Raw genomic sequence first — 27,485 nt, forward strand, 5'->3', positions numbered from 1 at the left:
ATAGTTAATCCAACAGCCTAGGTATTTGAACTTCTCCACTCTCTCCAACGTTTCCTCATTCAACAATAAAGAGGTCTCGCCGACATCTACTTTACACACATCATTTAGTTTTATTTATATTAATAGATAGGCCACAATTCTTACAAGCTTCATTGACTCTGTTTACTAATTCTTGTAGATCTACGCGGATTTCTGCTATTAATACGGTATCTCGTCGGCATATCTTATATTATTGACTATTTCACGTTGTTTGTTAACACGTCTTAATGTAGAATGTTTGGGAGGGGAGTTAATCACCGCGACCTTACAGATCTATTGTGTGTTCCCCTTTCTTGAGTTATAACGAGTTATAACTTATCATACAGTCTCAGGGCTTTAACAGAAGCCAGCATTTGAGACGGCCCCCACAGGCCAGCTCTTCATCCTCGATATCAGCCGTACCAAAGTTCATGGCACGAATGGTCGTCGTCTCAGCGCACTTAGTAAGTAATAAGGTGTTCTGGTGTTTCCCCATTTTTCTCCTCAGAATCTGCATTCGCCGTTGTTTCTCAGCTTCGGCCTACTGAGGTGTTCGTTGAGGAGATCCCTGTGTAAGTGTCCTGTGAAAGTTTCTTCATTTGTTAGCCTATCAGTCTAGGGTACCTTAAGGATTCTGTGATACAGCCATATCTCGAAAGCCTTTAGTTTGTTAATGGCTGTTGCTTTCAATGTCCAACCTTCCATACCACAAAGAAGCACCGATCAAACGTAGTACTTATAAATCTTAATCTAAGATTTAGGTCAAAATCTTGTCGAACAGGCAACTGTTTGAAACCTCAAGAATGCCTGTCGAGCTTGTTCGTTACGACATTTAGTCTTCTTGTCTGATGTCCAATCTGGAACAGCTAGATTGCCAAATACTTTAATTAATCTATTCTTTCTATGGGCCTTCTGTTAAATGCTATGATGGAATTATTAAACATATCTGGGTTTCTGGATATTACCATATTATTTTTTTATGTTTTTGTTACTCTGTTCTTGCTGTACCTTGTTAACCAGTTGTTGTAGATCATCTATATTATCAGCAATTAATATCGTATCGTCGGCGTAGGGAATATTTTTAATGTTGTTTTAGCGTATTGCGTATTTTTAAATAAAAAATTCACAGATTTTGCAACATGCGCAACTATCATAGGCGTATTGAAAATACCAGACACAAAACTCGGCGGTGGTCAGCAATCACCTGTTTTTTACATTTTATATTAACTTGTGACGTCATTTGGAAGAACTCAATAGAAATATAAAAGAACTAAAGCTTGTTTGGAAAGCAATTTGACATTCGTGACGTCAGCACTCCGGCAGTCTAACGTATCGCTAATTGCCATTCGCAAACTTACTTAAGATCGAGAGCGATACAGAGGTATTGTTAACATGGCAGTCGTCAACGTTCAAGAAACATGACACTTGAAGAAGAAGAAATGTTTTTTAATGGAATAAAATTAAAAACATTATTTATATTTAAAATATTTTCTAAATTTTAGCGGTTTTGCAAATATTCGCGGTTTTATTACATATGACTCTTTCAACGGAAAAATACCAGGCTATTATCATTTAAGCGGCGGCGACTTGCCTGCACGGTATAGTTTGCGCAAACTAGAAGGAACACTGTGCGGTGTCCACACGATGCAAGTAAGAGCGTACATTCATCATTATTTTTATTCTGAATTTGTGGTTCCCTTCGTGGAAATATCAAGTGACGAATTATTGTTTTTTACTGTAAAAGAAAAAACAGCAAAATATACGGTATAGATCGAAGCGGAGTAAAAACTGACTTAAATAGAAAACCATTTTCTTGTACGCATCATTTTTTCTGTTTCTATCGAAATAATCTTTCAATTTTATCTTCCATAGACATGGCAACGATCAATATATTTCAATAAAACTCGTCATAAACTCCTTATTGGAATAAGTACGAATATCAGACATTTTCTATGAGTTGATAACTAATAACGCAAAACCCACAAAACTGTACCTTGAACTCGCTGATACTGTCTACACATATGATATCACCGCACAAACTGGTTTGCGCAAACTAAAATCTTTAAGCGGCGGCTACACGACAGCGACTTGCCTGCACGGTATAGTTTGCGCAAACTAGAAGGAACACTGTGCGGTGTCCACACGATGCAAGTAAGAGCGTACATTCACAATTATTTTTATTCTGAATTTGTGGTTCCGTTCCGTTACAAATGTCAAGTGACGAATTATTGTTTTTTATTGCTTATTGTTAAAGAAAAAACAGCAAAATAAACGGTGTAGATCGAAGTGGTGTAAAAAGTGACTTAAATAGAAAACCATGTTCTTGTACGCATCATTTTTTCTGTTTCTATCAGAATAATCTTTCAATTTTATCTTCCATAGACATGGCAACGATCAATATATTTCAATAAAACTCGTCATAAACTCCTTATTGGAATAAGTACGAATATCAGACATTTTCTAAGAGTTGATAACTAATAACACAAAACCCACAAAAGTCACAAAAATGTACCTTGAACTCGCTGATACTGTCTACACATATGATATCACCGCACAAACTGGTTTGCGCAAACTAAAATCTTTAGCAGCGCGACGTTTACGCAGGCCGCGCTTGTTGGTTTGTGCGTGCTACCGTTTTACCGTCTACACACAGCGAGTTCCCGATACAAACAGGTTTGCGCAGGTAAGCTCGTGGTAAAGCTTGTACGTGTAGCCGACCCTTTAAGGGGCTTTATATGCTTATTAGCTAATATGTCTACCACCCTCCAAACATGCTGAATTGAGTCCTTTATATTAACACCTTCCGTAAATTGACGAACGCTTTGTTTGAACTTTTTCCTAGCAAAAACAAGTAATCTTTTATCTTTCAGTAAATTTTCTTTAGTCTTGAATCTCTTGTATTGTTGAAGAGCTTGTTAATCAACATATCACTACATCTCTCCACACAATTAACAGATGTCGGTTAAGATTCATATTTCTGCAAATAGTGTTATTTCAAATGGCATAAATACCAAATGGAAATACTTATTTTTATTTATTTTGGTACGATTTTTCTTATGATTTTGATGGTCAGATCATTTTTTATAGTTTTTATGACTGTAAGCATGTTCATTTTGGTTTACTAGAAAATACTTTAATCTTTTTCTCTATCGGGTTTTGGCGCTTTGAGGGGGCAAGTTGTAAAAACTAATACCAAAATTAACTTGGAATGGTTTTGTAGGTTGAACAAATTTTATAAAGTTGATAAAATGATATGTTTATTCAAAAAATTAAATACCGAATTTATTCAAAAAATTAAATAATCGTTGAAGTTGTAATATATAAATATAAACAAAGAAATAATAAGATCTAAGCAGTTCATAATCTGGCAGACAATATATATTTCGAAACAATAAGATCAACTTCCGTATTTAGTACAAATTGACTTAATTTAGAATAAATTACCCAGAGAAATACTGTTTTGCAAAAAAAAACAATACAAAATTAAGAGATTATTTATTTTAATAATAACAAAGATATTATGAACAAGAAGAAAAAATATTATGTAACATTCACATTCATTAGATAAAAAGTAATTCATTAGAGTTTGACAGGAGTGAACATTTCTTCTCCGCCTAATCCACGCAAAATATTCTTAGCAGTCAGTTCTGCCATTGCGTTTCGGGTGTTGTTTGTGGCACTACCAATATGGGGCGTCAACACTGAAAAGAATGCAATTCTATTATTATTCTGGAACTAATGCAAATCTACCACCTGCAAACAAAGTTACAAATTATAGTGTTAAAATATATGAACATGCCATTTAAACGCAATTAAACAAAATACTTCTTTGTTCTATATGCATATTCATTATCTATGTCTATTAGTATAATCAACAGATGATGAGAAATAGATCTAACGATGACAAACCTTCTCCAGCAGTGACGAGTGAAATGAAATAACGGAATATATGGTAGATGGATATAGATGGATATTCACCTACACGACATACAACTATGTTAGAACATACAATAAGAAGAAGTGGATTACTTCATGCATAAAGCATTGTCTGGAGGTGCCAGGTGTTTTAGAAAATATTTAATTGACCGTCGTATGGTGTAGTGCATCAAACAACTACTGTGGTAAAGTGAATGTTCAGCATACACTGATTACATATGAACGATGGCATGTCTCTAGAGGGCAATTCAGTACGGTATACTTAGTTCAAGGGGAAAAACAATGGAAGTTAATATGTTGGACAGTCCAAAGTATAATAAACTGAAAAGAGAGAAGAAAGACAATGGGCAGTAAAACATATATTTGAAGTAAATGTACCCATTCTTTGCACTAAAGCAATGCGGGATCGGACTCTGGTGTAAAGTGGTAGTTGGAGGGCTACAAGTTTTTGACTATGAGTCTTTGACAAGTTCTACGATATTTACACTTATGGAAATAAAACTATGTCTGAAAAATTAATCAATATCTTCACAGATGGACCTCTAGAATATTTTCCTAAGGTCTGAAAATTCAATTTAAATGGGCTATAGATAAACACGGCATGAATATATTTATAGGAGCTATGACGAGTAAGGTCATAGACACCACCAGCAAAATTGCTTTACAAAATTAGGTTGACTTAGATTAGTGCGTCTTCCAATGCAAGATGCCAAAGGGATTCAACTAAGCCGAAGAGCTGAAGTCCTCAAATGAGTTTGTCTCATTTAAGTAGGCATCAATCAAGAAAATATGATCTGGCATGTATCGAGGAAACTAAATTTAATACTCTATATATAGAATAAAATATTGTTTAATATTTCTTGGGAGTGGATGGTTTGTTTTATGGAATTAAAATATAAACGTTCTAAAAATTAGTTTTTGAATATGCAGCAATAAATGAAATATCTAACGTTTTTAGAAAAATCTTCAAGATGACAGGATTGTTGAATGGCACAGTCAAACTCAGTGAATCGAAAGAAAACGTATTTATTTATAGCTTCTAATTGGTTTAACAATAAACAATAAGTTCTTCAGACTGTGTTCAGACCACGACTTCTCGCGTTCTTCTTTTTATTAATGTTCTTCTTACATCCACAGATTACTAACTGCTAATCTGGTTATGCAACCAGTAATTCTTAGTATTGTCATCAACAAGGATGAGATTGGGTCATGGAAGTTCTTTGACTACGTGAAATATTGGGCATAATTATATAGTTAAATTTGTGTTAATGTACTTGTTAGCCCTCAACGAGCGCTGGCGTGATGAATTTCCGTACCGGTTAGGGCGTGCTGGGGACCCCATTTTTTTTTCAGTTAAAAAGTACATGATGAAGAGATTCTATAAAAAGCTTGTTATTTTAACACTGTTTACCATATATTCAAACTTGCGAACAAACAATTTCATTAATTTTCAACAAATGAATAAGAACGGACACAAAAATAAAGTAAAACGCATTTTTTAGGAATTTTTGACAACAGAAATATAACTTGGCTAAGAACCCATAGAAATTAAAAACATATATATTTTATGATTTTACCGTATTACTAAAAGTACAAACAACTGAAATGTGAAGCTAAAGTAATAAAGATAAGTTATTTTCAACAAAACTGCAAACCTGGAATGTAGGTACCTACATAAATTTTTCAAATACAGTACATGCTAATATAGGATCTGCATTTGCCGTGGATCGTGCACATTTGATTCATGAGATTTTTGTTTTTTGTCATTTCTTCGTTGACATATGGTTGACATATCCAATATCTCTTTCTTTTCAGGTATTGATTATTCTCTCATCTATAAGTAAGAGATTCAGAATCGGAGTTATTCTTACGGAGAAAAATCAATGTCTCGATGATCTTCATCTCACTCAAGCCTCTTTAAGTTCATCAAACCACTCAATTAATGCTTCCTCAAAATTAGCGTCCCAGTGAGGCACACTTTTTAGACTACCCACCCTCCTAATAATGAAACATTCTTGGCGTGGTGGTGCCACACAGACCCCAATGAAACTTTAGCTTCTGCTGGTAGGAACAATACTTGATAAAATCAAGTGCGCCTTTAACAGTTGCATATTGGTACCCTAACTTAAAGGTAAATGGCGCGGCGAGACCTAATTCTTAAACATAAACATTTTACAGAGGTTTAAATAGTGCTTGGGGTCCGCTAGACCCCACCACGGCAGTTCAGGGTTAACAATTGTCAAATCTGTAATATATAATACTCACCAACATTAGATAATTTCAATAATTCACTATCCCTATTTAGAGGTTCTGGGTCCATAACATCAAGACCGGCTGCAAATATTTCACCATCTTTTAAAGCTTTGATCAAAGCAGCTTGATCAATCTAAAAATTAATTATTAAAATTAAGAAACATGAAAATGAGGATGTAAAACAATTTTTGATAGGGAGCTAGTAGGAATTTGACAGCAGTATATAATAGAAAAAAAAATAAACAACATAGTTACATGCCAGATATGCTCTAAAAATTTACAATATATCTTGTTATAAAGCATGGCACGGTATATTACTATATAAGAGAACTTTTTCTTTTATTTTAATTTATTAGTACCACTCACTGTACAGGGCGGGTCAAATTGGACGCTTTTAAAGAGAAACACCCTCTTTTATAGAGGAGACAGACGAAAACTAATATCGGTGTCTGGAGGTTTTATCAAAAACGTGATGGTAAAAACCGCACATCGATATCTGTTACCGTTTCGGAATTACGGAGTGATTTTCAAAAATGTGCATTTTTAACAAATCGCTGTAACTTTTGCTATGGAAAATTTTGTATTTCTGTGAAAACATTTCCAAAGCACCTTTTTACGTAGAATTTAATGGTTTAAGTATAATTTTTTTAAAATTACTAATTTAAAAGTTATCAACAGAAAATTTGATTTTTTATTAGGGACATCCTGTATATTTTTATTTAACTGAAGAGAACTTAAAACTTTTGAACTTAACTGAAGAGAACTTAAACAAGCCCTTTGCAAAAATATAGCACACTTGATATTTTGTTATAGTCCCCTTCGAAATACAGAATTTAGAAAGTTAGCCACTGGTTTGGGCTTTCGACCCCTTATTGATGGTCTGCCCCTAATGGAACTCAAAAACATATTTTTCCAGCAAGAACCGCTTCAGGACGCTAAAGTTATTAACAAATATTTGTAGCCAATTGCCGCCGGGGCCGCCATACTTAACGCCTATGGATTTTTATCTTTACGGAAAAATAAAGGTTCTTATTTTTAAATTGCCTGTAAATACGGACAAAAAAGCTCTAGATAGACAAGAATTGTACATAGCGGTTATGCAATGGTATATTTCATCCCCACTGAGTTAATGAATTTCGCGAGAAATGTTTAAAAAACGGTCCATAAAGAAGGCGGTCGACTGTCGAACACATTTCATGTCTTGGTTTGCTATTTATTTTTATTGTTATTAGACATAGTTTAAAAGTGTTGGTGATTTTAAATATAGTTTAAATTGGTATAAAATTCTGCATCTCTCATTGCAAATATTATTTGCGTTTTAGTTGCTCGTCACAACTAGATTTTTTTGCATTACACCCGCGCGGTTCAAAGCCAACTACTTCTTCAAAGTAGGTAAATTTTTAAAAACTCTATATCTCTAGAGAAATATTAAGCAAAATATCAAGTATGCTATATTTTTGGAAAGGTAATTTTAAATTATTTTCAATGAATTGAAAATATACAGGGTGTCCCATATAAAAAATTAAATTTTCTGTTGATAATTCTTAAATTATTAATTTTAAAAAAAATATACTTAAACCATTAAATTCTACGTAAAAAGATGCTTTGAAAATGTTTTCATAAAAATACAAAATTTTCCATAGCAAAAAAGTTACAGCGATTTGTTAAAAATGCACATTTTTGAAAAACATCCCGTAATTCATAAACAGTAACAGATATCGACGTGGACGGTTTTCACCATCATGTTTTTGATAAAAAATGAGCTCCAGACACTGATATTAGTTTTCGTCTATCTCCTATAGAGGGTGTTGTTTAGGGAAAGGGCGTTTAGAAGCGTCCAATTTGACTCACCCTCGAGCTCACCCTGTACATTGTTTGGTACACTGTTACTTACTATAATATTTTTTACACCCTGCAACTAAAAAAATATTAAGCTACTTTATACTAAGTTTGATCTGAGATGAGATACTATTAAGACGAATAAAAATTTCTTAGAAACTTTTAAAAGAAAATCCATATTTTGCAATTTTCTCCAAACACTATGTATAATAAAATTACGATTAAATTTTTAAAAGCAGTTAATGAGTCCGAACTAGATATGCTTATGATTATATTTCAATTTCAATAGTACTTTATTGTTTAAAAAATATAAAAATTTTTGTTAACAAAGTATAAATATTCCTAAATCTAAACCTAAATTAAAAAAAATTGTGTAAATATAAGATAGAAATACATCCATTTAAACAAACAAGCAGTATTCAGAAAAATAGGTGCAAACAAGTAAGTAAAATAACATATACAATATACAGAATAAAGAGAAAATTAAAAATAACGCTAAAAAGAATAAGTCAGACTAACAAGCAATTCTAGACTCTAAACACTAATATCAAGGGAGCCCCGGTAGAATTCGTCAACCGTATAGACCATTATGAATATGTTATATTAAAAAACGACGTCAGCGATGGCTATGAAATGCAGATCGCTGTCATAATATATTTCAAATTGTATGGTCAATGTTTATTTGGAAGCCGTTTCTTTTCGATCATACATTACTAGCATCTAAATACTATTACAGTTGAGGGTTGGAACCTTTGGTGTTACACAGCAAAATAAAACACTAAATCACCACAATACACCAAAACACTTTTACTTTTACACTGGACGTACGCTTCGCTAACCATGTTAGCATCTTCAGCAGATGATTATAAACTAAAATACAATCTACAATTGGAGCGTTTATATACTCGCTCAGTGGGCACAGAGTGGGCGTGGCAAGATCTAGCCAACCGAGTCAGAACCCACTGAGCGTAACAGTTAAATTTCCGCCACTAGAGTAGTAGGAACAAAGAACTTGAAGGAATTGGACCGTTGTCTCTGTTCATACTATCTTTACATTTATTAATTCTAATGCTTTCATATGCATCTAATTGCCTGTAATTTGAGACTTGTTTAATTAATTTCAAGTTATTAAGATCTATACAATGTTCTTTATCAACAATATGTTCGGCAACGCAAGATTTATCCGGTCTACTATATATCTTATCTGAGTTAAATGTTCTTTAAATTTAATATTGATCTTCAAGTTTGCCCAACATATTTCTGATTACAATCTTTACAAGAAATTTCATAAATACCCGACCTTTCCAGTAGAGGTGTTTTGTCCTTTGGATTACCTAATAATTGTTGTAATTTATTATTAGCACTATACACAAGTTTATAATTGACATTCTTAAAAATTCCTTTTAGTTTATAATCATCTGCTGATGGTGCTAAAATGGTAAGCGAAACGCGCGTCCAGTTTAAAAGAAAAAATGTTTTGATGTATTGTGGTGATTTAGTGTTTTATTTTACCTAAATACTATACAAATACCTAGCTATTACGTTTAATAACACTTACCAATTGTCCCCTACTAATATTTACTATAATTCCAGTTTTCTTCATTTTCGAAAAAAAATCTGCATTGCACATTTGATTAGTTTCGTTAGTAAGTGGTGCAGCCAAAAAGATAAAGTCGCTCTCTCTATTTAACGTGTCTTGATTAACAAACTGAGCTCCTAGTTCTTTTCCTAAAAGATAAATATTGGGTAAAGTAGAGCATAAAAAAATATTTCAGTCAATTGTTTACCCTCTGGCTTTTCTCTATGTCCAGTATATAAAATCTTTGCCACGCCAAATCCCTTTAATCTCTTCGCTATTGCCTGTCCAATATTTCCTAATCCAACAATGCCAACAGTAGATCCGCTAATATCTTGACCTAACATCCATTGTGTGTTGAAAAAGTTAATCCACGTTCCCCTGTAAATATAGAGAACGTACTAAATACATTATTTTTGTCACGAAATTCTGCATTAAATGTATACACTATGTCAATTTTAAAATTTCCACCCTTAATATCTCTCTCGCAGTTAAAATTATGAAAATCACGTCAATTTTATTTGTGAGGGGGACATTTTAAATGAATATTTTTAGCCTTTTTTCTTTCAACCCCCTAGGAGGGGTAGATGTCACCCTTACAATCTTAAATGGGAATGTGGGTCAAGGGGCACATCGTTTTAAAGGGCATTTAATTATCTTTTTGGTGGTATCCTACTTTGCTGCTTTTTTTTCCAGAGATTTCCGAATAATCGTGTTTCAAAGTTGCAGAAACAATTAAATATGTCTGCATTGAGATTTTGGTTTTCAGGCTAGTGTTTACACAAAAATGATTGCAATGTATCTCCTTGTAGTACAAATGATTAGAATATTAGGTTACACTACTTACGCCCTATCTTGTAAGTTGTTCATTTTCTTGTAAACAATAATACGAGTAGAGTCTGTTTTAAAACTCCTCCCTAACATTTCGGTAAACTTCACCGGGAATTGACCGGCATTCTGCTGTAATTCGCCTTTTAAGATCATTAATATCAGTAGGTTGTGTTGTATAAAGATCTGATTTAAGATGTCCCCAAAGAAAGAAGTCTAAAGATGTTAAATCCGGTGATCTTGGAGGCCATTCAATTGGTCCACTTCTGCCAATCCATGTAACCGGAAATCTCTCGTTTAACCACTGTCGGACTGGAAGAAAATGAGGTGGAACACCGTCCTACTGGGATGTTAACAAATCCTCCTGTAAAACTGGATTACCCTCTGCATCAATTTGAGTTTCCAGCTCTTGGGTGATAAAAGGATCATTAGTCTTTTGAAGCATATTAAGATGCAGATCCCCTGTCAATAAGTTTCCTTCAATAAATAAAGGACCAATTCATTCAAGCATTTCCTAAAACACCAGCCCAAACATTAACTTTTTGGGGATATTGTGTATGTCGAAAAATGGGGGTGAGGGTTTGAAAAAAATAATAAATAATCTGAGAAAAGAAACGTTAATAGTTATGATGTTTTCTGTTTATTAGTATTTTGACCCCCCTGGAAAAATGTAATGGCTACGTCCATGTTACCACCTAATCTTCTAATCATTTGTACTACAAGGAGACCCATTACAATAATTTTTGTGTAAACACTAGCCTGAAAACCAAAATCTCAATGCAGACATATTTAATTGTTTCTGCAACTTTGAAACACGATTATTCGGAAATCTCTGGAAAAAAAAACAGCAAAGTAGGATACCACCAAAAAGATAATTAAACGCTCTTTAAAACGATGTGCCACTTGACCCACATTCCCATTTAAGATTGTAAGGGTGACATCTACCCCTCCTAGGGGGTTGAAAGAAAAATGCTAAAAGTATTCATTTAAAGTGTCCCCGTTACAAATAGAATTGACGTGTTTTCCGATTTTTCATATTTTTAACTGCAAGAAAGATATTAAGGGTGGGAAGTTCTAAAATTGACACAGTGTGTGATCATTAAAAGGTGCCCGGTGGCGTAGATATACAGGCTCTCGTCTACCAATCTGAAGGTAGTGGGTTCGATTCCCACACCCGGCATTTCATCAGCCGACTATTTTTATAAAAATAAAAATAGTTTGGGTACCTAGGTCGACTCAGCCTTAAATGAGTACTTGGGATTCACAATCCTGAGGTAATAATAGGCGGTTGAAGCGTAGTGCTAGCCACATTACCTTCCTTGTATACCGAACGGCTCTAGTATGGCAAGCTGTACCTTGCTACTCTCAAGGCGTTAAAAGCTATATACGGGAGGCGTATTTCCATAATATACCATAGTAGAGAGCATAGGGTCTCTAAGCTCCGCCTCCAAGCTTAGTTTAGCATTGAAGATGTCTTTAACGCGGTATAGAATGGAATAGGATAACGCGCCAAATGTGGTATAGTATGGAGTCGCCTTCTCAGCGTTACAACGTGATATATGTCACATTCTTAGTCACTTCTTCTATTTTGCATTGAATTAGACAGTTTGCGACCGTTGGGAATTGTAAACAAGTATCAGGATGGCTGAGCAATGTACGTCAGAGATTATGTTAACAAATATAAAATCTGAAGTAAAATTGTCGATATAAATAGCAATTCGACTTCATAAGAGACAACAGCTATTCACCAAAAAACAGTGCTGTAAGTAAATAATATTTGTCGGGCTGGAAGAATTTAAGAAGTTTTGTAGACCAACATGCTTTATTGAAAACAAATATAGAAAAAAGTACTAAGTACTAGGTTTAACACAAAAATAGAAAAGTAATCAGATGCTAGAAATATTAACACGGTTTAATAATGTCACATCATATTGACACAGTGCAGCAGTTAAAAGCATTTCTCAAAAATACTACAATAACCTGTAAAAAAAGCAAGTAGTATACTAAAGTACAACCAAGAGCTTTATCCAGAAGAACTTGCTGTTTGCACTCGAAAAAAAGGCTCTCGATCAGTAAGGCTATCAGAAGAGAACAGACTAAAAAAATAGTGCTTGAGCAAAAATATTACCAAAAATACACTAAATGCCAAAAGACATTAATATTTAATACTTTAAACTAAACAATACAATCTAACAGGAAATAACAATGCTTATTTTTATTATTTTTTAAGTGGCTGATATTTTAAAGAAGTTAATAATATATACATTATTTAATAATTAAATGTTATTTTTGTTGATATTTTCTTTGTTTTATATTTTGTCATGTTTTTAATATAAATGATTGAAAAAAACGGCGTCCAGTTGGCTGGGAAATAAAGATTGATGACATTTTCCAATAAATTTATATATAAAATGGCAGCGATCTGCATTTCATAGCCATCGCTGACGTCGTTTTTTACCATACGGTATTATTTTACACAAATGAATATTACTGTTCATGCTATCAAAAATAACGCGAGTAATGCGACTACGAACTATACCCGATTTTGGCGCATTTCCCATTCCGTTCTATACCGTGTTAGAGACATCTTTACTGCTGAACTAAGCTTGTGGGCGGGGCTTAGAGACCTTATGTTCTCTACATGGTATATTATGGAAATACGCATACGGGAGCTATTATTATTATAAATCAATAAAATAACACAATAAATAGATTCCTTAAGAGTTTATTTTTACACCAATAAAGAAGGAAATTAAAGATAACATCCGTATTGTAGCACATTTTTAGAGAACTTTTTAAGATTTTGATGGTCAAACATCAACAAAATATTCCTTATGTTTGGACTAAATTTTCTCGAAAATAAAGACATAATTTAAACAAGATTTTGTAGATTTTTCTTGCAGTGCAGTGGCGAAAAACCCATAAGAATTTTTTGGATATAATTTAAAATTCCAACGTTCCGTTACAATACGGAAATAGATTGTAGTTTTGTGATTACAGTGATATATAATGTATATGGCTTTGTAACAAATTGCTCACTATTTTATGGCAAATGCTGAAGCTCTGCAAACCTTAATCAAAGCATGTGTGTTTGGAATTTTGGATGTAGCTTAACACGACAGGATCGGGCTAAGCCTTAGGCAGATTTCTGCAATATAATATATATTTCCTTCGGCCACACACCCGCTTTACCCGACCCCTGAGAGCGACCCGAACAGTACAGCGTAATAGACTCTTAAAGAAGCATATACATGTACCTATGTCTGATATATAAAATGTTTCAAAATAAATGCGAAACAGCTTAGTGGGAGATTTTCTGGTAAAAATGATACAAAAAACGATGGAATAATCAAATTATATGAGAGATGAAGAAGTGATTTTCAGGGAAGTGGAATGCAAGCATATGGGCAAAGTATTGCTAGTTTTTGGGACCCGAGAGTTGTACCTCAAGGTATAACTGGCAAGCACCAGATAAAGGTAGAAATCTTTTTATTTATTATTGTATATAGTTAAAAAAAATTCTTTTCGTCTCTACAAATTAAACTTTGTCCATAAAATTATCATTATTATCAAGAAGTGATAAAAATATGATAAAAATAGAGAGAGAGGCTCCCCTGAAAATAGTGGTTGGTAGAAGAAAACGGGAGTTATATTTGGATTCAGGACTTCATTTTAAAGAATCAGCAGGAATAGTGCCAGGACTCGAGAAAGAAAAAATGTTTTTGATGACTAGTGTATAATTACTACGTAAACATATACTTAAATAACATTAGTTTTTGCGTATTACAGTGACATGAAAATCAATAAACAAACTTTAAGAGAAAATGTAAACAACACTTATTGATATTATGTTGCAATTATTTTCTATTTAATTTATAGATTAGGTATGTTTCGCTTAATGTGTACTCTTATCTATAAAAACTTACTCTTCGATGTGCCTTCGACCTTCCGTATATCTCCTAGAAGCTGACATAGCTAAAAGGAGCGCTACATCAGCTACTGCATCATCTAAGACCCGTGGTGTATTTCCTAATACAATTCCTTTTGCTTTTAATAGGGCTGTATCTATATGATTGTATCCAGCTGACATTGTACCTACAACTTTTACTTGGGGACCTAAAAGAAAATCTGTTTTAGAGGCACTCAGTGTTTCAAAAATATACCAGTAAGGTTTATTTAATCTGTAAAATTTTATCTTTTTACAAGAATTTAATTTATTATTATACAAGGTGTTCCATATAAGAATGCACACTACAGTGATCTTGTAAGCTAGAAGAGATACAAAGTTGGGTAAATATGTAAAAACTGAAATCGAAGTCTAAAAAAAATGAGATAAACGCAATTTTATTAATCACAATTAATAAAAATAAAACTAATAAATGATTATCTAATTTATTATTAAATATTATTACTATTCATTATTAGTATTAGTCCAACGTACAGCAAATTCAAATAAAAAATAATAGAATTTAAGATAATTACAAAACACACCTAATTCTAAAGACTTTTAACATCCTGTACTATAACTCTGCATTTCTATACACAAGCTTATAGGAACTTTTTTTATATTTTTTTGATGATGATTCAGGGTGTAAATGAAGTTTGCTGTTAGACCTCGAACAAGGCAAATTAATAAAATTGTGTTTATTTATTTTGGCGCTTTATAGGACCTCAAAGGAAAGAGATTAACGAGTTAGTTGAAACAAATCACATAGCTAGGGAATCCAGGGTTGATTATTTTTCAGAACTATACAAATCTAAAGAAATCGAGGTCGAACTAAATACACCCGAAATAATGACGAACTACAACGTACAGATTGAGGCAGCCGATATAATTATATCCCTTCGAAATCTAAAGAATAGGAAGAGCTCAGGGCAAGATGACATCCCAAACGAATTACTTAAATATGGCGGCCATTGCCACATACAGCAGCTAACATCCTTGATTCAAAAAATTCTTTACCAACACAGGATATCCGTTGAATGGCGAACCAGCACCACTATTTTGATGTTTAAAAGAGGAGATAAGAAACTGCCCTCAAACTATACAGGCATAAATCTTCTAAGCACCGCACTAAAACTTAAACAAAAGTGATAACAACCAAAATTAACGACTTAACATGCTTAGCAGATGAACAACAAGGTTTCAGATCGGGCAGATCATGCACAGACGCGGTTTTTGTCAACAGAAAAATCAATCGAATATAACAAACCAGCGTATATGTGTTTTATTGATTTAGAAAAAGCATTCGACCGTGTGCGGCTGAGAGACGTTGTACAACTTCTTTACAATAGGCAAATCCCAAACAACCTCGTTAAAACCATAGAAAACATAATATATGAAGCGAACCAAATTCAAGCCAAAATTAACGGGGTCCTGACTGAACCAATAAATGTAGGCCATGGTATCCGACAAGGTGACCAGGGAGTCCTCTTCTTTTCAACATCATTATTGACGAAATAATAGGAAATGTACGTTTACTGAAGGGAGACAGTATGGGCGACCAGGAAATTACTATTCTGTGCTATGCCGACGACGCCGTATTGGTAGCCGAATATGAGGACGATCTACAGCGTTTATTACATCGATTTAACTGCACTGCCAAATCACTTAATATGATAATATCAACCCAAAAAACTAAATGCATCACGACATCAAAAGTACCAATAAGATGCAAACTGGAAGTCGAGGGCAATATTACCCAGCAAGAAATAAAGTATCTAGGCATAGAAATCCCAGGATATGGTGATGTAGAGGCGGAGTGCGAGAACGGACAACGAAGGCAACCAGAAGAGCAACTAAAGTGGAAACTAAAGAGAGAATTTTCAAGGCAACGGTACGACCAATAATGACATACACTGCAGAAATTCGACCTGATACAGTGAAAACTAAACAACTATTAGGGACAACCGAAATGAGAGTACTAAGAGCTGAAAAGACGCTTCTGGACAGGGAGAGAAATGAAAGCATAAGAAGAGCATGCAAGGTCGAAAATGTAAATGATCGGGTACTCAGCAGAAAGGAAGAATGGAACGAGCATATCAGCAGAATGGACAACAGAAGGATAGTGAGAGTTGCACACGACAAATCACCGCTAGGTCGCAGAAGCTTAGGTCGTCCACAAAAACGATGGAGCGACAACTTGTTAGTCTAACCGGTAGAGACGACGAAACCAAACAGGCGATTCGCCTAGTATGAAGAAGGAAGAAGAAGAAGGAAGAGGAAAAAGCGTTTATTTAATCATGTCGGCCAAAATCGACAAAATATCAAGAGACAATTTTTAATCGGCATTAGTACCGACTTAAGCCGCTTACTAAGTCGGTACTACACGATATGTCCAACGTTGGAAAAAAAAGAAGCAAATTTAATTAAAATAATTAAGCCAATATTTGATATTTATGTAATATTAATGTAAAATAAAAGTACTTCTAACCTGCTGTATCTAAAATTTCTTTATCTAACTTGACACCTCCAGCCCAGAACAGAGCATCAACATTTGCGCCTGACAGACCTTTTATAATAGATTCTCTGTCATAACCAGATGATGTAATGACTTCTACACTACAAAATATATCAAAGACTAAATTCAGAAAAGTAGAAACTAATATATGTACTGGGTGAGTTTTCTACGATGTTTTCTATGGGTATCTCGGAAACTACTAGAGATAGAGAGTCGGTTAAATGGGGAAAGAATTGCAGTTTTGTGGGGTTATAAATATGCGCCTTTCAGATTTTTAAAAAAGTTCATGGCTTACTAGATATTTCGAAAAAAACAAATTTCGGCTATTTTAAAAATTGTCCCAATTCCATTATAATCTATTTTAGACAAAAAGTTTTCACATATAAAAGTTGGAGATAATCACATCCTTAATGAGATTGTGTCCCCCGCTTTTTTCTAAAGCCTGTAATTTTTGACATATGATACAAACATATATGTTTTTTTTTTAAATAGAAACCATAGTTGACTATAACTTCATAAAAAGCGCCATTTTTTAAGCTTTTTAGCGATATAAGCTATAATTTTTTTTTTCGAAGAATTACTGAGTTATAGCCAATTTTTATCGTTTTTAAACAATTTCACTTAGTTAGCCATGGAAACAAATTCAATCGCCGTTGCTCTCAGAAATATGAAGCTGTCACATCCAAACTTTGTAAATTAAAATAAACAAAAATTGTAAATATGAATGAGATACTCCTGAATCAATAGAGTGGTTCCAACCGGTTCCAAAATGACTTTCATTATGATCCCCTCCCCATAATGAAAAAAATGTTAAAAATTATTTCATAATTTATATCATAATTATGCAAACTCAGGGATAGGAAGAGGTGGACCAATTGCATGGGCCTCCTCGATCACCTGACTTATCCATTTTAGATTTCTTATGCTGTATGGTTAAGAATAAGGTTTACAAAAAAACTTATGAATTAAAAAAGGCACTCGAAGTAGCGGTACGAGAGAAGTTTAATTAAGTCGACCGGTCCTTCTGTGAGAATGATAGTAATTCATTTTTAAAAAGCAACATTTTCTAAAATAACTTAAACTGTATGTAGTGGTATTATTTTTTTCAGTTTTAGTTTGTGTAATGTAAAATGTAAAGAACCGTTTAATACTATATTCTGACTTTTTATAGGTTACAAACATAACAGAATAAGAATACCATACAATCTAAGTGAAATTAGTCAAGAAAGATAAGAATTTGCTATAACTAAATTTAACTTTTCTAAATGTTAAAATTTAACATGTTTTGAAAACCGTTCTCTAAAAACGCAACATTCACCTGTCAACGTATTCTCGAAAATGTATGGTCAAGAAAAGTTGAACCAATAATCCTACATGCTTTTCTTCATTTGAAAATTTCATATTTACAATTTTTGTTTATTTTAATTTACAAAGTTCGGATGTGACAGCTTCACATTTCTGAGAGCAAAGACGATTAAACTTGTTTCCATGACTAACTAAGTGAAATTGTTTAAAAATTATAAGAATTGCCTATAACTCAGTAATTTTTCGAAAAAAAAAACATATTATAGCTTATATCGCTGAAATGCTTAAAAATGGCGCTTTTTATGAAGTCATGGCCAACTATGATTTCCATTTAAAAAAACATATGTTTGTGTCATATGTTAAAAATGACAGGCTTTAGAAAAAAGCGGAGGACACTCCGCTTTTTTCTAAAGCCTGTCATTTGCCTGCCTTTTTTTTAATCTCATTAAGGATGTGATTATCTACAACTTTTATATGAAAACTTTTTGTCTAAAATAGATTATAATGGAATTAGGACAATTTTTAAAATAGCCGAAATTTGTTTTTTTTCGAAATATCTAGTAAGCCATGAACTTTTTCAAAAATCTGAAAGGTGCATATTTATGACCCCACAAAACTGCAATTCTTTCCCCATTTAACTGACTTTCTATCTCCAGTAGTTTCCGAGATACCCATAGAGAACATCGTAGGAAACTCACCCTGTATTTATAAAATACAGGGTGGCCCATCGAAAACGTTCCGCAAGGCATAACGGCCAGGGTAATTTTTTTCAGAAAATTCAAAAACACGTCAATTTTGTTTGTGAGGGGGACAACTTTTGCCCCAAAAATTATTGCAAAATCTTCAACCCTCTAAGCGGGGGTGTCATCCCCCAATTTTTTTCAAATGGGAAGGGGGGTCAAGGGGTACCGCAATGAAAAGGGCTTTCTATTCTCTATACTTTCCTGCTTCGTTTTTGAAGATCGGTCGAGTCGTTGGGAAAATATGAAGGATTGAAATTTGAAAAGTTTTTTAAACATTTATCAGATTAAATGATAAGGATAAATTCCTTCCGCCAATTTGCTGTTTTTTCTTATTATTTCTAGATGTTTGCAATCGGGTTGCGCAGAATTGCAAAAAACACCTTTATGGCAAAATTGTTCGCCAGTTAATAGCAAAATTTCGCGAAACTGGATCTGTTATGAATAAAAAGAGGCAGGGGGAAAATCCTGTAGTTAATGAAGCTATGGAGGTATTCGTATTGGGCCAAGTTGCCATGGACAGTATTCTGTGTACAAGAAAATTTGCCAATGAGACCGGCGGGAATCGTACCAAAGGATATTAAAAAACACAAGTTCCACCCGTACAAAATTCAGTTGGTACAAGAACTCAACGAAGACGATTTTGATCGTTGCTTGCAATTTTGCGAAGCTATGAGTGAACGAGTGTGTTGAACGGTGTAGTTAATCGGCACAACTGTCGGTACTGGGCTGAGGACAACCCCAGGGTTTTTCACGAGGTGCACACACAAACCCCTCAGAAATTGAACGTGTGGGCTGGTATTTTTGGAAATTCCATTGTGGGTCAGTTTAACGATATTGAGAAGAACTTCAACGTACAAGTCACAGAACAGCTATCTAGCAACTACCGCACCTGATCGTTCAACGTTGTGGCAAGTGAAAAAATGCGTAAACATCTAGAAATAATAAGAAAAAACAGCAAATTGGTGGAATTTATCCTTAATTATCATTTACTCTGATAAATGCTTAAATAAACTTTTCAAATTTCAATCCTTCATATTTTCTCAATGACTCGACCGATTTTCAAAAACGAAGCGGGGAAATATAGAGAATAGAAAGCTCTTTTCATTGCGGCGCAACTTGACCCCCCTTTCCATTTGAAAAAAGTTGGGGGATGACACCCCCGCTTAGAGGGTTGAATATTTTGCAATCATTTTTGGGGCAAAAGTTGTCCCCCTCACAAACAAAATTGACGTGTTTTGGATTTTTTGAAAAAATAAATACCCTGGCCGTTATGCCTTGCGGAACGTTTTCGATGGGCCACCCTGTATATAAAATTAACTACAAAAATGAGAGACACGCATTCTACTTCTAATCAAAGTTGCCTGATCAACAGAGACACTTATAGAGAGTACGAATTAGGGCTCTTTTTTTAGGGGAATTTTTCAGAACCGCGAGTTTCGGTACCCAGCCTTTTAAGAACCTGGATTTCTCGTTTTTTTGGTACTTCCGGTATCAGAAATCATCGATCAGAAAGTAAGGGATGATTTTCCAAAGTAAAATCGATAAAAAATTGAGATTTTTAAATAGAAAAATAGCCTGAACACAAGCAAAGAAAAAAAACATAGGTAACTTAAAATTCACATAAACCTATTAAATAATAAAATAAAATATTGGAACCTCAATAATTGAGTAGCAGACTTACTAAATGCATTTTGTCCATTTTTTAAGATTTACAACCAATAAACTTGCGTAAAGTAAATTTGCCAAAATGGATATAAAAATTATAGATAAAAATAAAGTATTTTTAAAACTAGAGTAAATTATATGCCTTCATTGTTTAGGGTTGTTATTAATATATTTTCACGTATGATGTTGAAGTAGACAGACGCTAGAAATAGATGTTCAGTTAAGCTCATTAGAACGGAACTTCAAATCTCATTTAATTTTCATATATCGCATACAAGAATTTTTGGATTTTATTAAAAATGACCAGGCGGTTATTATTACAGCAACAAAACAAATAAAAAATATTCATTACAGTTGGAGGTTGGAACTTTTGATGTTACAACAGCAAAATAAAACACTAATTCACTGATTGTGCTCATTCAATGATTGTGCAGTTCGTCAATAATTAACAAGCAAGGGATGGTTTTCAAAAGTGTTACCGATAAAAATTGAGTTTTACATGAAAATATGTAATATCAAATTATTAAGTAGTCAATCATGAGAAAATTAACATGAACACAAATGGACAAATATAAGTGAAGAAAAAAAAGGTAACTTAAACTTTACATTAAACAACATAAACCTTAACTAAATCTGAAAAAAGACCTTACATTTTCAATTAAAAATGCAAATGGCTAGAAAAACATAACATAAAAAATATAACTAATATATTTAGCAGCTTTTTAACCTGATTAAATAATAACATACCATATTAAAAGAACTTCAGAAGTCAGAACAGTAAAAGATAGCATCACAGCTTATTTGGAAGAATTAGATTTCGACCGCTAGAAAATATCAATGGACTTTCGCATGTAATAAAAAATATTTTTTTAATTACCGGGTCTCGAAAGTACCGAAAGAACTCGGAAGGAATTAATAATTTCAAGTCCCGGTTCTTTTATGTCTGAAAAAAACCCGGTATTTTCGGTACCGGGATTGCCCGGTTCTGAACCCTAGTACGAGTATGTCTCCACCATGTCTCCACCTATAGTCAGAAGAAAAATACAAATTGAAAAAAAAATGTTAAAAAATACATAATAATAATTGTTATTATTATAAATTAATTCTTCTTTACTTTTTTTTTGCTTCTAACAACGGTTGTGATATACCCCCTGAAACATTAAATATTTTTTGTTGATTAGGCAAATTTAATTACCAATAAAGAAATACTGAAAAGCTAGTTCCCGTTTGGATTCTAGCCGACTGGCATTGTACAAAAATAACTTTTTTGATATCCAGTGACGAAATACCCCGTGTTTTGTCCAGATATATAAATTATATTTAACAATCTATTACTTACAAATTCTCAAAAATGTTATAGGCTACTCTGGGCACTGACGGATTAGCTATAAACACTTTTTTCAGCGCCATGTTTTCGGCACACGCAATCTTGCTTAAGCAGAACAGCACTGCAACATACAACACCTTATTACCTAAAATAACACAATATTTAGAATATGTTTGAAGTACCACAACTGCGATTACTAACACCATATCTTATCTACTCTTAAAAATTAAACAAAAATTTCTTTTGAAAACTAAGTCATTTGATTAGCACGCATAGCCTAATAAACAATGTGTACGCGTACATGACAAAGCTAATACTGTGCAGGATTTTAACAATCTGTTGTATTGAGTATCGAATATTCAACAAGGTTAGTGTAGTAGCATCCCATTGATAATTACTGAACGCATTACGTTTGTAGATTCCCCGACGTTCTATATTAATTATACAGGGTGTGGCAAAAGTATAATTTTTTATTATTGATTTTTTTGAAAAAAAAAATGTCATCATGTATAGTAACAAAAAAATATTTTAAATGCAAATTTAATAATTTGAATTATATTTTGGGTGTCTATATTTTGCTACGTGCTTTAATATTTGACTTTCTCCAAAAATCAAGAAAAAGTACAGGAATGGCAAAAACTATCCCCACCCCTATATAAATTTTTGTATAAGTATTTTCCGAGGTATTTCCCACTTCCACTAACGACAGATTTTCTTTGCGTAATGGTCCCTTTAGTAGATATTTACTAAATTTTTTGTCTCTTGTAAAAAAACGCCACATCGCGACATCGCATACTTTTGGAGAAACATTTTTTAGAGAACTTATTTTTCCAAAGCACACCTACAAAAATATACAGGTAGTTCCAATATTCCGTGGACATAAAACAACTACGTATTTTTTTAATCAAAATAAGTTAATTGCCCATAATTTATTTACCTTTTATACAAAAGTATTTCGTTTGTCCGTTAGAGGGCATTAAAAATAAACCCGAACGTTAACTAATTTAAAATTTCATTTTAGCTGACCATACTAAGAGGTATGGTAGGCTATTAAGATCGACAAAAAAAAAGTTTTTTTAATTTCACTCAAAATGAGCTATTTTGGTCATAAATGACCTAAATACAAAATATTTTCATGGTGTCTGTCTGTCTGTCTGTCTGTAACACGATAATTCAAAAACCGCTAAACCGATTTTAACCAAATTTGGCACAAAAATACTGTGGCACCCGAGAATCTGGCCATTAGGTTTTCGTGGGGATGGGGGGTTGGTAAGGGGGTATGGGAGGGGATTAAAAAATTTTAAAAATCGTAACTCCAAAATTACAGTAGCTAGCGAAACGCGGTTTTCGATTATTTAAGATTAGGACTAATATTTGCAACAAAATTTGTAATAACATCAAAATCAGTCAAAGTCGCAGTTTTTGAGATAATTGAAACTAAAAGAACTGCCTACCAACTTTTTATTAACATATTTTAGTATGGGCGGCTATAAGCACAGATAACACATAATCAAATTATGTATTATCTATTTACTGTTTGACCAACGGATCTGAAGCTATGGAAGGAATGCGAGAAAAAAAAATCGATATTGCCACGTTTATCTATAAAATTGCAAAATTGCCAGACATGAACTATAAATTTAATATATTTTTATTATATATAATGTGTTTAGCATATATTCTGACGTATATTACTAAGGAATTTTAACGTAGTTCATATTGTTGGATATGTTTTATTTAATAACTTATTTCTTTCATTCTGTATAATCTGCTTATTACGAAAGGTGAAGATATTTCAACGATATCATTGGCAAACCGGCATCGCCGCGCATGGCCGCCTATTCATGGAACATGATTGGCGAGAGTACGTCACAGGATTTGTTACCACGCGGTTGCCATGGCTTTTACGCCTTTCCTATTCGCTAGCCTTATCCCCAACTTCACGGTTACTTCTGAAAAGAGTAGAAATATTGAATAGTATTGAAATATCCAGTGGCGGTGTCATTCTTTTGATCATTATTACTTTCTTTCATTATTTTATACCGGTTATCCTAAACTTTATTCCTATATTTTTCGTATATTTAATAGTTAAAATGTGTTTTATTGTTTTGTTATCTTGTTATAATGTTTTTCGTTCGTAGTTTTTAATTATTAATATTAAGTTTGATCGTATATTTGTGTTTTAAAATGAATAAATTTGTTAAGGGTAAGACGCTACATAGCCAGGACAAGAGAAATAATAAATAATTTATATAGGTAAGTAGAATAATAATAATGTAATTATTAGAATACTAAAATTAAATATTGGCTAAAATGAAAAGCACCCATTTTACCTAAATATTTTAGCTAATCTAAAATAAATGTAAATAAACGTGGATGAAATCTCATTTGGTTTATTTCCTTATGTTCATAACAGGGTTTGCGACGAAGAAGCTACAGAGAGTTCGCTTAAGTTGCCACTTAAACGTAAACTTGAGCGGATACCTCTTTATACCGGAGTTAGCGTATCGGCTATAAAAAAATTCACACAGAAGATAAAAAAAGACTGGAAACTAACCCCGATAAAATGATATCCAGCCCTGGAAAGAAACGGCTACGTGAGCTCGACGACTTTGATTTCCAAGTGGGCAGGAATTTGATAAATAGATTTTATCTCGAATTCAAAGTCGTCCCCACAATTAGAAAGCTTTTGCAAAACTTGCAGGAAGAATCGAATTTTCCTTTGGCAGGGAAACGCTTAGGGGGTTATTAAAATCAAATGGATTTTTTTGGCGTAAATGTTAAAATACCAGATAAATATTAATGGAACGGTCCATTATATTGCAGAAAGAGATATAAATATATACGCGAAATTCAAAAATATCGCCAAGTATTATCTATTTGGATGACATGGGTAGACAATGACCTAACCTTTAAAAAGTGCTGGCGGAGCGATACCATATCTGGTGTAATAGGCAATATTGGATCTACTGGTGAGTAAAATTATGTTTTGTTTGCGCTTCCAAAGTTAACTATTTTCAAGATTTTTTTTTCGCTGGAAATAGTTATATCTAAAATTATGTATCGTAGAAAAAAATATAGTTAGTACAGATATATAAATAAATATACCTCAAGACTCAGTCTTGATCATCTGCTGATGATGTTAACATGGTTAGCGAAACGTGCGCCCAGTGTAAAAATAAAAGTGTTTTGATGTATTGTGCTGATTTAGTGTTTTATTTTGCTGTGTAACACCAAAGGTTCCAACCCCCAGCTGTAATTATTTCTTCTATTATATTAACAACACATAATAACAAAATTATTCAAAATATTTAAGGGAGCTTTAATAAAAGCTTTTAGTGTGTTTATCTGCTAATTCAACAGTAACGATTCAAACAGGATAAAGTTTTTTGAAAAAAAAATATTAATCAGAATTTATATTTATGATACACATTATTTTCATAAAACACCGTACGCCCATGCCTATTTTATGAATGAAATTGTGCGTGTCTTGTTTACAACTGTGTTCCCCTGCCGATACCCCGTAGCTACAGATCCGTTGGTCACACTATATGTGTTATCTACTTTTTATGTATTATCTAAATTATGTTATCTGCCATATAAGTGCCTCCCGGCGCCATTTTTTTTTAATTTTTTAAGTTTTTTATGATGCATATTGTAAAATATAGGTAATTTGTGATACTAACATAAAATTCCATTTTTTCGCCAACTAAATTATTAGTGCATAATAGATTTTATGGGCCTCCATAGTTTGATGTGACAAAAAAAACATTTTTTAGATGTCAGCTTCGGAAAAATATTTTTTTCCTCAAAAAGTATGCGCGGTGGTGTTTTTTGCAAGAGACAAAAAATGTAATAAATATTAGAACGTATTAGAAGGACCATTTTAGGAAAAAAAAACGATCATCGGTTGAAGTGGAAAACATTTATACTAAAATTTATGTAGGGGTGAGGGTAGTTTTGACCCTTGCCGTACTTTTTCTTGATTTTTGTGAAAGTCAAATAGGGCACTTTGCAAAACATAGACACCTAAAATATCATTCCAACTGAAATAACGGTTTTTAAAATATCAGTGTGTTTATTTTTTTTAAATTTAATGCCCTCTAGCGGACAAACGAAGCAATTTTTTTATGGAGGTAAATTGTGTCCAAAGCACTTATTACTTATTCCAAAAACACCATAGTAGTTCTATGTCTATGGGATTTTGGAATACCCTGTATAACCAAGCAACTTAATTTGTGTAGTGTAGGAAAACACTACATCGAAATATTTTATATGAAAAACTTTTATTACCCTTATTTTTTAAACAAGCTATATTATAATATTAGCAAACATTAGTTTAAAAAGTGGACTTTTGCAAAATTCTTCAATGATCACAAAGAAAATTAATATTTATTCTAGTCATATTTACATTTATATTTAGTTTCATTATTTTCAATCAATTAGAAACAAATGTTACGATATTTAAATATTTACACAGTGTTATTTTCGAAAGATTTTTCAAACTAAAAATCTTAATTTATATTTTTGAATTAATACGTTTTTATGTCCTTACCTATAATACATCTCATTTTTAATAATCAATAACACCACAAACAAGCCACAAGAATAATATAAAATTCACAAATTTAACAATATAACCGTTGTAAAAGGTTTTGTTATTGTTTGAAAAGAAGTTAAAAATGACCTGCCATCGAAGGTTAATAATATCTCTTGACTACCGCTTTCTGGTTATGGTAATGTGTTGTAAGTGAGTAAAAGGCACATAATAAGCAGTACCATTGTGGCAGTACCTAATACACGAAGTAAAGTAAATAGAAACACTACAAGTACCAAAGATATCCATTATAGCTATAAATATTTTAAATAGAATTTACTTACAAAATAATATTTCATCAAAACATTACTGCAAATTTAATAATTTAATATTCATTATTTTCTAAATGTTTACCGAAATATTACTAACAGTATAGAATCATTATCCTTATCAAATATCGTCCTAATTTTTTGAAGTAGGGATGGGTATTTTCACGATACGTAATTATCGATTAGCCTGTTTTATCGACACTGATAAAATAAAACGATTTTAATCAATAACTCCATACAATCAACGATGCAATATTGTTATTGTTAAAATATAGGATGCTATTTAGAAGAGTAATATTATAGAACCAAAGAGTTGGTTAAATATGGCTTATATTTGAGTACCTCATGCTTTATGATATTCAGTTACATTTTACTATATTTGATGATGGTAAAAGAATCAAACATAAAAAAGCAGCATTTTCTACAGACCCTACTCTAGCTCATTTCTTCTTTTGTAACTCCGTCGGTAAATATTAATAAAATGTATTTAAGTAAATTAATAATTAATAATATATTTTCTTTCCTTGTGTAGGAGATGCTGATATTAATAATTATCGATAACACTTTTCCACAATATTTCCATCCTTAATTTTAAGTAAATCTTAAGAAACACTTCTGATTTAAATAGTGTACGAATATTAGACTATTCTAGATTTCCTCGCGCATCC

At 32.8% G+C, this 27,485-nt stretch overlaps 2 protein-coding genes across 4 annotated transcripts in view; both read right to left on the reverse strand.

The window, feature by feature from the left end:
• The window catches only part of LOC115885778 (glyoxylate reductase/hydroxypyruvate reductase-like), a 72,252-nt gene extending 69,526 nt beyond the window's left edge, over positions 1-2,726 (reverse strand). The window contains exon 1 of the mRNA XM_030904793.1: positions 2,531-2,726. Coding sequence (XP_030760653.1) covers positions 2,531-2,558 — 28 coding nt within the window. The 5' untranslated portion in view covers positions 2,559-2,726. The remainder of the gene's footprint in view (positions 1-2,530) is intronic.
• Positions 2,727-3,496: 770 nt separating this feature from the next.
• LOC115885734 (glyoxylate reductase/hydroxypyruvate reductase-like) lies at positions 3,497-26,942 on the reverse strand. Of its 3 annotated transcripts, none has more exons than XM_030904731.1 (8): positions 26,507-26,763; positions 21,964-22,096; positions 16,885-17,012; positions 14,377-14,566; positions 9,834-10,003; positions 9,605-9,774; positions 6,220-6,340; positions 3,497-3,719 (listed from the first exon to the last, which is right to left on the reverse strand). In XM_030904731.1, exons 1-8 carry the CDS (start codon positions 26,520-26,522, stop codon positions 3,598-3,600), a joined length of 1,050 nt encoding a protein of 349 aa, XP_030760591.1. In that variant the 5' UTR covers positions 26,523-26,763; the 3' UTR covers positions 3,497-3,597. The 3 variants fall into 3 exon arrangements, with proteins under 3 accessions (XP_030760591.1, XP_030760593.1, XP_030760592.1); XM_030904733.1 differs by lacking the exon at positions 26,507-26,763 and adding an exon at positions 26,833-26,942 and having other exon boundaries at positions 3,517-3,719; XM_030904732.1 differs by lacking the exon at positions 26,507-26,763 and adding an exon at positions 22,153-22,282 and having other exon boundaries at positions 3,517-3,719.
• Positions 26,943-27,485: the final 543 nt, after the last annotated feature.

Source organism: Sitophilus oryzae, unplaced genomic scaffold (genome assembly GCF_002938485.1).
Source record: "Sitophilus oryzae breed Bouriz unplaced genomic scaffold, Soryzae_2.0 scaffold_41_pilon_pilon, whole genome shotgun sequence".
Taxonomy (NCBI): domain Eukaryota; kingdom Metazoa; phylum Arthropoda; class Insecta; order Coleoptera; family Curculionidae; genus Sitophilus; species Sitophilus oryzae.